Source organism: Aythya ferina, assembly GCF_964211825.1.
Source record: "Aythya ferina genome assembly, chromosome: 3".
In the NCBI taxonomy this organism is placed as follows: Eukaryota; Metazoa; Chordata; class Aves; order Anseriformes; family Anatidae; genus Aythya; species Aythya ferina.
Window position 1 is genome coordinate 72,687,454 of NC_140298.1, and position 12,941 is coordinate 72,700,394.

At 38.1% G+C, this 12,941-nt stretch overlaps 1 protein-coding gene across 2 annotated transcripts in view; it reads right to left on the bottom strand.

Moving 5' to 3' along the window:
- Nucleotides 1–12,941, bottom strand: part of LAMA4 (laminin subunit alpha 4) — a 98,307-nt gene that overhangs the window by 20,570 nt on the left and 64,796 nt on the right. For both annotated transcript variants that reach the window (XM_084514580.1, XM_084514579.1), the window contains exons 18-25: nucleotides 11,302–11,441; nucleotides 9,891–10,064; nucleotides 8,631–8,773; nucleotides 8,130–8,292; nucleotides 5,833–5,966; nucleotides 5,080–5,251; nucleotides 2,870–3,001; nucleotides 1,649–1,791 (exon numbers count right to left, since the gene is read on the bottom strand). In XM_084514580.1, the coding sequence (XP_084370706.1) occupies nucleotides 1,649–1,791; nucleotides 2,870–3,001; nucleotides 5,080–5,251; nucleotides 5,833–5,966; nucleotides 8,130–8,292; nucleotides 8,631–8,773; nucleotides 9,891–10,064; nucleotides 11,302–11,441 (1,201 nt within the window). The remainder of the gene's footprint in view (nucleotides 1–1,648; nucleotides 1,792–2,869; nucleotides 3,002–5,079; nucleotides 5,252–5,832; nucleotides 5,967–8,129; nucleotides 8,293–8,630; nucleotides 8,774–9,890; nucleotides 10,065–11,301; nucleotides 11,442–12,941) is intronic.

The window sequence follows — 12,941 nt, forward strand, 5'->3', positions numbered from 1 at the left end:
ATTCATGTGATTCATCCTGTATCCTACATTTGTGAGCAAGTTTCATTTGCCATGGGGCTGCTCAATTGCCTAGATTTCTAGGCCTTCTGGGCTTTTTAAGTTTTCTCTAGGCTTGATTAACTAAAGTATTTTTCACCATTCTTTTGCCCTTGTTTCTGGATCATTAATGTGTTCAATATCAATCCTAAGAGAGATCCTCTGGGCATGTGGTGTAGACCTTTTATACCGTGAAAATTGAATGGTAACAATGTCTTATTTTCTCTTTCCCAGCTACTTTCTAATCCACCACACTCTTTCCTCCCTTGGTGTCACTAGTTTTCTCAGTAGCCCTTTATAGCAGACCCTTATGAAGAACTATTTGAAAGGCCCAATAAATTGCATAGGCTATTTCTCCCTTGCCCAACATTTTGTTTGCATGTTTGGGTAATTGCATGGGATCAAAAAGCATCATTTTCCTTTACAGGAGGTTTGTCACTATCATAAAAGCTTAATCCGTGGTATACATCACAGACAATATTATCATTATATCTCATTATATATCAATTCTACAAAAGGATCTCCTGACAACAAAATAAGGTTTCAGGATTTACCAGTAATTCCTAGAAATTATTCTGCAGCATTTGCTGTCTTCCTCTTTTTATACATAGAGGTTATTTTAAAGAGAGCCTATATTTCTGTCAGTAGTTGTGAGTTTTCAGTTAGCAGCTGGAGACCTTTTGAAAATGCTAGCTGAGCTGTCTGATCAAGAGAACGCATGGTGCCTATCATGTGCTTCTTCAAGCGTCTGTCCTGCTTTCCCAGAGTGTGACCCAGCTTCACTGCATTATCATTACAGGAACTGGGAGCTGTATGGTCTACTGGGATTAAGTTTGGCTTCTGTCAAATGGTACGATGGGAAAATTAGACTTTTTCTTTTCTTCTCACACCTACACATAGACAACTGACTTAAGTCAAGAGAGAAACTGAGACTCATCAGAATTGAAATACATAGGAAAGACATCACCTTTAGATTTGAAAATGCATTTGGTAAAGGGTTTTGATTCTTCAGCTAACACATTTTTTACTTTACAAAGATCACTTTTCTGCAGAGTGAGAAGAAATAGTGATTCTATATTTTCCTGTGTTTGAAATTGCCTTTCTTTTTTTTTTTTTTTTTTTTTTTTAAAGATAACAGTTTCTGTTAACATTACTAAAAATGAACCGGTTTCAGCAGAACTTTGCTGTGCTGGATCCAGCCTAATCCTTACTACTGTAGAGCTATATACAAAACCTTAGGAGTTTGTCTTAGGGATTGTTTCATGTAAAGGTATTGAAACTGAGAAAAAAACAACACAATCACAGAACGATTGAGGTTTGAAGGGACCTCTGGAGGTCATCTGATCCAACTCCCCTGCTCAAGATCGAACATCTAGAGTAGGTTGCCCAAGACCATGCCTGGACAACTTTCAAGTCTCTCCAAAGGGGGAGATTCCATAACCGCTCTGGAAAACTTGTGCCAGTGCCCAGTCACCTGCACAGTAAAGAAGTGTTTCCTGAATAAAGAAACAAATGTTTCCTGAGAAATAAAAATGTTTTACTGCAAGTGCAAGTCACAAAATGCAACTTAAATTACTTGAAGATAATGATTGAATGCCAGTTGTAAACCAACCTGGACTGTAAGATCTCAGCAGGTGCTCCTCCGATGTAGATGTCTGTGAACGGCATTGCTGTTCTTTCATTGTCAACGCTTTTTATATGTCGTCTGTCTACTACCAAGATCATCTTCTTAGAATTGTGATATATAATAGAAATCTGAAAAGAAAAACATGTTTTTAAAAGTGTCCAAAATGTCATCTTTTGTAAGTTGTCATGGTGATTTTGCAAGATCGATCGTATCTTTATGTCTTTTTGTTTGAACAGCTACTCCCATTTATTGAAAAAGTTGTTTGTGAATCAGGAGAGGTTGACAACAATTACTAGTAGGGAACTTATGTTGATGCCACAATTTATCTGCTGTCTGAAAAAACAGGTTATTTCATTTATGATTAAAACCACACAAAATTACCCCATGCCAAATTCTACACTTCAGCAAGCTGACAAACTCCATTAATGTTGGAGCGCTTCATTGATTTATCCAGGAAATTAGGGCATACTTCTAAAAAAACTTGTTTCATCGTCAAAGCATAAAAAGCATAATTTTGCCCTGCTTAAACTGTTTGAGCAGAACTGAAGCTGTAGCTGTAGTAGTGGATCAGGAATCAGCCTTTGAATTTACATCAAATAAATAGCAGGATAAGCAAGCCACTAATTTGCTATTGCCACTGCCACAGTTACACTGGCTTAAGGTAAATTATCTTAAAACAAGTACAACTTGGTGTTTATGATCTTCAAAAGTCCATAAAATGCTATCCATATATAAAAGACTGCTACCTGAATAATTCTTACTTTGAATGAAACAGGAAATGCATTCCTTCTTGTAATACAGCGTATAACAACTAAGGTGGTCAAGTTAATATCATGACATGTTTTTAGTTCAGGAGAACTGTATATTTGAAGAATATAATTGTCACTGCTATAATTTCATTATGAATTCTAACACTTTTTGTCCCACATGAACAGTCCTGTCCTTGGCTAGCAGTGTGCAGAATCTGTCCACAAGCACTGATTTACCAGGAGGTGGGGAGAGCCCTCCATGGCTCAGCGCTGGTGGGACTGATGTGCTCTTTCACATGCAGGGTATGTGTACGCTCTACTCATCTACCCCCTCTACTGCATCACCACCTGGCTCCTCATCCTTTTGCTCTTTGAAATGGTGTTACATCAAATCCTTGCTGTTTTGGAGCTGCTGGGATAATTAGTCAAATAGCTGTGATTGTATCCCCATCTCTACCTCATGAAATTTGGCATCGTTTATCTGAGCCTTCTTCATAGAGTCCTCTAGCAGCATGGGGCCAGTGCTGAAGCCAAAGTCATAGCGGAGGTACAAGAACCCGTTGTGCATCTCAAGACTGAAGAACATACTCTGCATAAAATAGAAACAGCAATCAGAAAAGCACTATCGTTGTGACAGCAATTAAAAACAAACAAACACAAAAAGCAGTGCAATGAGAGTGTCTGACATTGTGAACAGTGTGGTACTGGGAAAAGGTCTTTTTGTTTGCAGAAGTAGAACAGTTTCAGGATTTATGTATATTATATGTGTATATATATATACAGAGAGAGGCACAGATAATTGTTTGATGAATACCACTTCTCTGAAGGCTCAATGAACTGCTTGTCTATGGAAATAGTGTTTGGTAGCACAGGTATGTCAATATTCTTCATCGGTGAAGTATTCCTAATGTGAACACATCCATTTTCTTATAAAGTAATAACTCATGCTCCAAGGCAAGATGTTATACTGGTAAAAGCAATGTTGTGCTAGAATGGCTGTGTCTGCATTAGCAGCTTCTGTGAGGATGCCTATAATAGCACAGCATTATATCTTTTCACAGCCCTGATCAGCACCATTGCATTTGTTGAAGGCTGAGCAATAGGTAGAATAGGTATATAGTGGTGAATAGGTATATACATGTAGGTAGTGAAGGCTGAGCAATAGTTACTGTGTATTTGATTTCTGGATTTTCTGACCATTCCTGCTTCTTGGTTTGGCTTCTTTTCTGTGGTTCAGTCCTAGACTTTGTAAATGGAAGCTCTACTCCAGGAAACCTTTAGGGAGTGTTTGAAATGAAGACCTGTAGCACAGACTTATTCCAAATCTGAACATAAAGAAGCAGAAAGGAACGTTTACAGCAGCTGTGGATCTGGGTTAATGCTTTTAACGTTAATATTTGTGTTCTCTTCTAGTGCTCATGCTGTTGTTCCCATGCCTAATGGAGACATGGGAACAATAACTCTCAAAAAACAACTGCAGGCCAGGAACTGCTGCCTGTGACACAAGTGGTTCCACCCTCAAGAGTCATTACTTAGAATAGTAAAAGTAGGTTTTAATCTAGTGCTTTTCTATGAAACTGCAGCTTGGGTTTGTCTTGAAAAGCAAAACTTGAAAATGGAACTTGGAATATTTATGAGCTGTCCTTGCAGAACTGAATAATGGAGCATCTTACGCAGTCTTTCTAAAGTGTCTGTGCACAGGCATGGGCTTCTACAACTAACATCCAACTTGATCACAATTTTCATCGTTACATACAAAGAGCATACATATCCAACAAACCTCCAGGCACTTTTGCTTAGAAGAGACATGACTGATCCACAGTGGAGGCTGTTAAACTTTTAAAAGCAGTTGCTTAGACCAGAACCTCCTAAGAACAAAGGTTAGTGGTGGCATGCTATGCTGCAGAGCAAATTGCTCACCATAACTCTCCTCGGGAAGTTATCCTTAAGGTACAAACTAGAGGTTAGCTCTGTACTGAGAATAGATTTGTTCCTTTGTAGTATGTAGACAAGTGTATGTCTGTGGTCTGAATCTACATAGTAAATTGTTTTCTGTGGCTTTACCAAGCTGTAATCCACACAAGACAGGAGTTTGATGTGGAGACACCCAAAGATAAAAAAAGTAATCTGAGTTGTCTTCAGAGGATATTTGCATATGGCATCTTCTTTCTCTAAACCATTTCTGAGTTTGCATCACCATCAAATGTCTGAAAAGCTGGTGACATTTGGATCTAGCCTTTTTATTTGGGTTTCTTTCTATTTTCAGTAACTTAAATAACTGTTTAGCTGCAGTACTCCCTGAGATACAGCTATAAAGTGGCAGCTATCATGAAGTCACTGCTTTATAGGAGCTATTTCACAGAAATTTCCTATAGATTTGGCTGTGCATTCACATTTAAACAAAGATGCAATACTGGTCTTAATGGGAGTTTCTCTCAGAGTGTTGCCACAGCAGTATAAACACCCTGAAGTCCTAGATGTCTCTGGATTACAGCAGAATCCAGCTCTTCTCCTAATGCGTATATGCGCCAGATGGACACAACATATTTTCTCTTTCCAGAAGTTAAATATAAGGACATAAATATTTGGGATTTCACAAGACGTTGTAACTACTGGAGAACTTGTGGTGCTCATGGCTAAAGGCTACCAGCAGAATTTGGTACTCACCCCGTTAACCATCAGCAGGATCAATCCGTTGTCTGTAGGTGTTCGAACTTCAATGTCAAACCGAGTCACCTGGCTGAATCTTCCCCTTCTCTCAATGTTTCTTGCCACAGCATAGCCAGAACCATCAAAGAAATAGCTCACAGCTCGGCTCTGGGTGAAAGCCAACTTATTTCTATGAAAAAAACAACAAAACAAAACAAAACCATACAGGGGAGCAAATTTTGGCAGTGTCAGCACCATTTTCCTTTTGGGAAATTTAAAGGCCTTTACAATAAAAGTATTTTTTTGAAATTATTGTTCTGAACTGATGCTTGCTTCTGGAAGTGGTGAGACTGATGAATTTTTCTTTCAAATTCTTTCTGGGATTTTTTTTTTTTTTTTTCCTGAAAATTAATGTATAACTTTAAAGGTGTATCTACCTCCCTTGTCGTTAGATCATGCTTTTATCCTGTGCTGTATGTAGAGGATGGGAAAATTCTTTGCTCATCTTTGTTAAGTGGCAGGGTAAAGACACCTCCTCATTATAAGAATATATATATATTCCTATTAAAAGCTTGTCTGGTTTGTGCCAAAATTCACTTGAATTCTCTGTGGCCTTTAACCGAGGATGGGCTCTGCTGCCCAGGAGTGGCTAGAAATTAAAGGCGACAAAGTTCCTCCTGGGCACCGCAGCATCCCCTTCCCATCTGCACTCTGAATCAGGTTTGAACTACCAGGAGTGGCACTTCGTACAAATCAGTGACTGTCCCCTACCTAGCACAAGGTGGCGATGTGGTGGTGTCGATGTTGTAGACGTTCCTGAAGTTGTACAGGCTGATCACATCGTCGTTCAGGGTAGCCAGCTCCAGGCAGCCGATGAAGCCAGGGAGGTCTAAGCTATGAGGGAGCTGTGCAGAGGGAGAGGAAAAGTAAAAAGACACTTGCTTTATCCGGATATCACGAAAGCCTCAGTTTTCTCTGTGTGCTCTTCATATTTTGAGACAAATGGGGTGCTGCTGACTTGGAATAGTCCCTGCAGTACTTATCGTGATAATGCCCTGTAAGTGAAAACGGAGCTTGTAAATGCCCTCACAGAGAACGTCAGGGCAGGTGAGGCGACTGCCAGCAAGAACCTTTCTTGCAGTTTTGAAGGAAGTGCACCTGGAAAAAAGAAAAAGAGTTAGGATTTGACTAATCACAGACCTTGCTGGATGTATTTCACCCTCTCAGCAGACATTTAATGTCTAACGTATAGATGTCTTTTGCTGCCTGAAAAATAATTTCATACCATGATGAAAGAGAAAGAAATGAAAGAACACTTTAAACCCAGGGTACTTGGATTCAAAGACTGTACCAGTGTCTAAGTCTCAGTAGGTATTATTTTAAACAGTTAGCAGGATATAGAAACTCCTTTTTTTAACAAAGGTCACTGCAAATGGAATTTAAATAGCCACACTGGTGTAGGGAAAAATACAATAGAATAAAGCTGACAGAGCTAGTGAATCATTCTTTTAATATTAAAATACTCTGCCCTGTGGAACAGGTGTGATATTAATAACACCTCTTGTACTTCAGAGTCTGATCACTGCCAGTAACTTTTCTTTGGCTTCTCATTATTTCCATTTTGCTTACAATATAATAATAACTGTAATGCAGCAATACAGAATATACGGAGCTGTAAGAGAAAATGAGATTCTCATCTGCAGCACAGAACCTGTGATTTGGCAAATGATCTTTTTTTTTCTTTTTCCATTTTTTTTTTTTCTACTATTCTGTTAAATTATTTTAAGCATGTGATGTCTAATGGTTAAGTGGCACATTTTGTATTTTAACATTTACCATAGGGATGCTATGGCATTTAGCTTTTAGCAAAACAGATTGTATGTTAATAAACAAAAATGTGAGGTGCCTATTCCTAAACGGGCAAGAGACACATATGCTTAACAAATGAAGCCATGAATCCTTTGCTTTCCATTCTCCTTCCTGTTCTTCATTTTTCTCTTTTTCTCTTTTCATCTGCACTGGACCAAACCTGGAGGGATCATTTGCCATATTACTTTTACTTTTTTTTTTTTTTTTTTTTCCTGTGCAACTGTTACTTATTCCTTAGTCCTATTCCCAGGTAATTTGCACTGTATTTCCAGGGTTTAGTAATCTAAAATTCAAATCATGGTATATATCTGGTAGTCACAACAATGTGAAAGCTCAGGAGTATGTAAGTGAATTGAATTAATCTTTGTTTTGATGTAGTTAGAAGGGCTGCTTGTGGAACAGCTGGACATTTTAGCACCTACTACAGTCAGTTTCAAGAAGGTAGCATTCTCAAAGTCTTCCTAAAGTTTGTTTTCAGTCAGACAGGTCAATTTTCATAGCAAAGATCATTCATAACATTTTCTAAATCCAAAAAGATGGCCTGATATGAGGTGGGTAAGTGAGGTAGGTGTTAACTCATGCTGACTGTGATGGGGTGGGTGCTGTCCACTAGGAACCAGGCTGAAGCACCAGCCTCATGCAAGTCCTCAGGTGTGTTTTGCATGGGCAAGTATTCATGCCATTGTAAGGCTGGATTTAAGCCAGTGATAAATTAAGTTCAAACAAATCACTGTATTCTGCTACACCATGTTAATGTTAAGAGTGTGCTACCTTTCACTTTTGTGACTGTTGGAAAAGAAAAATTGTAAGTACCAAGAACCCATAGCATTGAAATAAACTGGTAGCTTGAAAACTTCACTGCACTACTGAGCTGGGCTACTAGGCCTTAATTTAATAATCTAATTTAATTTAAAAAGTCAATAAGCTTTTTTTTTTTTCCTTATTATTACTTTTCAGAAAACCTTACTGACAGCTAGTAGGAATCTCATCATTGTACTTTATGACATGATACAATACGGTGATAAGATACAACCACTACAGAGAAAGTAATAGTTTTTGCTAGAGCTAGAAGATAAAGAGTCCTAGGATGATAAGAGACTAAATAAGGACATTTCATTTATTAACCATTTCTGTGTTAAAAGGGAAGCCCAGCAAGATAAGCTTGTATTATTTGAGTGTAGAGCATTTATCTGACCAACCTTGAAGTCTGAAGGCACTCCACCAACATAGAAAACAGTATTTTCAGGTTCCAAATTCAGGAGAGAGCCAGGCCCAAGGGTCTCTCCTGTTTTGATGAATTTTTCTTCAGCTGTGCTGCTAAGACTGGGCACAGTTAAAAGTATTTTGCCATGTCTTCCAATCCTGCAGAAGGGAATTGCAAGAGAAGAGAGTTTTGTGTTTGCTAGACTTAAAAAAAATAATAAATCAACAAGCAAGTCTCTAGCTCCAGGAAGAGTTTTTATTTCCTCATTAGAAGGCTGGTATTCTGCAGGAAAAGAAAGAGAAAAATGACACTTTCCCTTCCCCCTCAAGGCCCCATGGGTCCTGTCTGTCTGAAAGGGAAGAGAATTTCCTTTTATTTCAGCAGGGATAGAACCAGACACGTAAGACTACTGATGGGCAATTCTGACCCAGCTTTTTCTTTTTGATTTTCTTCTATTAGCTTTTTGATTCTGGTGAAATGTACATTATCTATTTACCTTTCGATTTTGATGATGCTGAAGTAAGAAGGCCAGGTGCTGACTGGCTTGGAGTCCAGCGGTATCTCCACATCTTGGCCCCCCAGATTATAAATGTAGACAAGGTTGTCATTTTTAATTGCAAGGCCCATGTAATTTTTAACCTAAAAAAACAATGGAGAAAGATGTCAGAGCTCCTACGTCAAAACAAATTTATTGCATAATGTTAGTAAGGCATGGGCTATATATGACAAAATGACACCTTTAAATATAAGGTGTCATATACATATCCTATAAATATAACAAACAAAAGCTTAATTCTCTAATTAGTTTCCTTCACCAAAAGAGCTGTACAGAAAAAAAATCTCTGATATTTTCCCCATTTTTAATCAGGTAAATACAAGCTGATAAGATGTTTACTGACTGTAAATTGGTCATGTTTAATGGGAAGCTGTTCATCGCTATTTACAGTGCAGTGTCATATGTAGAAAATAGGAAGAAGTGTTCGTCTGAAGGCCAGGTACTACACTGCAATTAAATCTTCTGCCAAGAGGGGTTTCTCTTAATTTATATTCAGTAGATGTTCTTTTTAGAAAAGCTTAAAAAGAAAAGCATGCTGATTTACTCAACTAACAGCTTGCCAGGATTATACCTGGCTTGTGAGATACGATTCTTTTTCTTTCAGGAACCAGAATTTAATGAGCTGTTGTTTCACAACACTTGCAGATCATGAAAGCATATGGCCTTTCCAGGTGTTTCAAAGTAGAGATGTACGGATGTACAACAGCAGTGTAAGTCACAGGTAAGGCAACCTTCTTATCTTGTGGACTTCTGGCCTTGGAGGCCTGGAATCGGTGCTCTCAGCAGCATAAAACTGGCTAAAATGTGGCCCATGAAAGCCAGATGGATAACAGTAGCTGCTTCAGAACAGCTCAGTACTGGCAGTGAAGATGGCAACTGTGGCTTGCAGTAGTGACAATCACAGTGGCATTCTGCATAGGCAGCCTAATTTGCCTCTTAGAGAGAACCCTTCACTGCTCTTGGGGTGAGAACTTTCAAGGACAGGGATGTTGGGAACACTTGTTCTAAGCTTGGCACTTAATCAATGGCAGTTTTTTAGTAGACACGTCTTATTTTGAGACACGGAGAAAAGGTGAGAGGAAAAACAAGGGTAAATAAATTTCAAACCTATCACAACTTATTATTATTTTTTAAATATAAATATAAATATATATATATGTACATATATATATATATAAATGAAATGGGTGATTCTCTTACACTTTTGCTTCCAAGGTAAAGGATGAATCTGTCTGGAGATGCTGCCAGTTGTGGGTTGTCTTTCTGAAGCTTTACGTACAAGCTCATGGAAGTGAAAGACTTCAGTTCCTCCACGTTGATCTTTGGATTGACTTCAACTGCTGATTGGCCTCCAAACGTCATAGAAACTTGGACCTGAGGTTGCAAATATTCTAAGTGAGACACACTATTGCTGCCTGGGGACCTTACTTAAGGTAAGCGTGCAAGAACATTTAGCCAGCGGCCTCCCTTACTGCTGGAATGGAATTGGCACCTATGTATGTGCCATTCAAAATTGTATGTTTATAACAATAACTTGTGGAAGACACTGTAAAGAGGATGTAGAAAATTAATTTTAAAAATGATTGAAGCTCCTCATTAACTATGCTTAAATATATTGCTAATGTAAATTACATTTCAATGGGACATGGGTGTGTGCTTAGCTGAATCAGGGCAACATCACTGTGTATACCCATAGTGCAGTTCTTACAGGACTTTAAAACTTCTGCCCATAATTTGTTTCTTTGCTCTCAGAATAGTATGGCCAGGATTTCACAAGTAATCCTGGTTTACTGCTGAATCTGTAGAGATATATATGAAATACTATTCAAATTTAAAAGGATTTTAGTTCAAAATGAACTTCAACACAACTGAAATAATGATTTCAAGTGTAAGCACAATAGGCCTGGATAATGGAATATATTTGAAGAACAAACTCTGCACATGCACTCATGTACTAAATGAATTCTGCCCCCCCCCCCCCTTTTTTTTTTTTTAAATTTATACGGGCAGCATATTCCAGCATTGTGAATGTATAATAATGGACTGATTTTTTTTTTTTTATTTACGTGAATTAACTCAAATATATTGTTTTAATTTTTGACCTCAGTGTTCTCGTTACAGAAAAATCCCTCATAATTTATGTATGAAAATGAAAGTATTTTTCTCCATTAAATATGTATGAGCCAAAGATTCTCCTACTCTGCAGAAAATTAATTTAAAGAAAAAAAAAGGAATGCTGTCAACTCAGAAGAGTTCGTATTAAGTTGCCATAATTACTATTGCTTGTAACTAATATTGCCAGTTGAGTAATGAACTATTAGTTTTACCTGTAAATGGTTCTTTTACTGTGGCAATCATTAACGCTATGCCAATTACTTAAATAAAGTTGCTGGCACTAGAAATAGTCCATGGTGAATACAATGGTAATGTTAATTGCTTGCAAATAGCAACTGCAAAGATTTTAATGACTTTCACAGTGCTTTGTTTATCCAGTTGTTGGGAGGAGATGTCAAGGTTCAGGCTTCTAACATAGCCCAAGAAAATGAAGCCCCTGGGAAGATGCATATGATGATTAGCACTAGTATCCCAATGTCCCATCCAAAAGTTTTACCTTGCTTGCTACACTCCTGGTTTGGGCAATTAACTCTCTGATCCTCCGAATGCTGGAAGAAATGTTGTTTGCTGGTGCCTTCTGTTCTACTGTGTGCAGTTTGTTCAGGAGTTGAGGGAAGACTTCTTCAAGTTTCTGCACTGCAGTTAGAAAAGAAGTGATGGCTTTAATTTTTTCCTCTTCGTAACACTGGGTTTACACCAGGAAAATTGTTCCTTGTTCTCTTACTTTAGCCAGCCTATCTCCTTATACTTTCAGAACAAGTCCTAGCTGTGGTGTGTGAGATTTCAGAAGGGTAGTGATTTATCACAATGTAGTATTGCAAAGGTTTTTGGAAAGATGTCTTCTTTGCACAAAAGTGGCTACTTGTTTATGGGACTTCTAGTTACTGCTGTGATGTTGTACCTCTGTAACACTTTCCTCGAGGAGCTTTGCAAATGTTAATCATTTTAACCTTTTCATCTTCATTCAAGGCAGATAAATGTTAAACCTAATCTTACAGACAGGGCAACTGGAGCAGAAGGACTGTTCACCATCGCACTGGAGATCTGCATCTGACCTGGGAACTGCACAGAGAAACTGTGGCTCATGAGCTTTTCATATTCAATTTAGGGGAGCTGGAGAGGTTGCTTCCCTCTGCTCTCAGCTGTGTGTCTTTCCCTGAGGTTATCACCCAGATAGCAGCAACAGCTGCAGAGGTGATGGTTGTTAGCTCAGCGTGCTAACCGTAACACTGATGCTTTCAGGCTGTGATAACAGCTCCATGCTGTACAGTGGTAGAGAGCCTTAGTGAACGACGCAGTGCACCTAAACTGTACTTACTACCCGACTCTTCAGCTTTCCTGCCTACTTCTGCCAGGGTCATGAATCAGAATCCTGGACCTCCAGTCTTTCAATGCTGTGTCTCCTGGTACATGTGGGAGAAGGATCGTGGTCAAGGGGAAATCTATTGCTTTATTGTGTTCAAAAAATAAAGAGAAGATAAAATGACTGCCCCTAATTATAATCCAATTTCGTCACATCAGATTGCACTGACATGGTGCCCTTTGAAGGATATTTACACATCATATAATTCTTCATTTTTAATTAGGTGTAGGTATAACTAGCTGAGTATAATTAAATGCGATTTTAGCCACAAGCTGCATGCATGTAAGAAAGATCTGGTATTCATAGTTAATTTTTAATGACATGGATTCACTACAAAGGTTAAGAACAGATTTGTAGGGTTTTCAGTTATATTTTAGGGGTTTTCAACTTGCTCCTACCTGTTCTTATTTTTCTCCACTTGTATTTTTCCTATTGTCTCTTAAGATAGTAGAGAGGCAGGTAGAGGACCCAATCTTCCAGTTATTCCCCTTAAGACCTCAAAGTCCTTATATGTAGGGGATCAGTACTCAGATATTCCATATAAACCTTACTGTATATTAAAGTGCCATTATTTCAACAAATCGTGAAAGAAGCAAAGTGAATTAATGTAACATATTAATTCTAGTATTCATTAAACATTCTACATTAAAAAAAAAAAACACATCACAACACCATAGTAAAATAATCAACTTACAGAATTTTGCTCTGCCTTTTGAAATGAATTATGTTACAATGATCATTTGGAAAAACAAAACAAAGCAACTTTAGTCTTA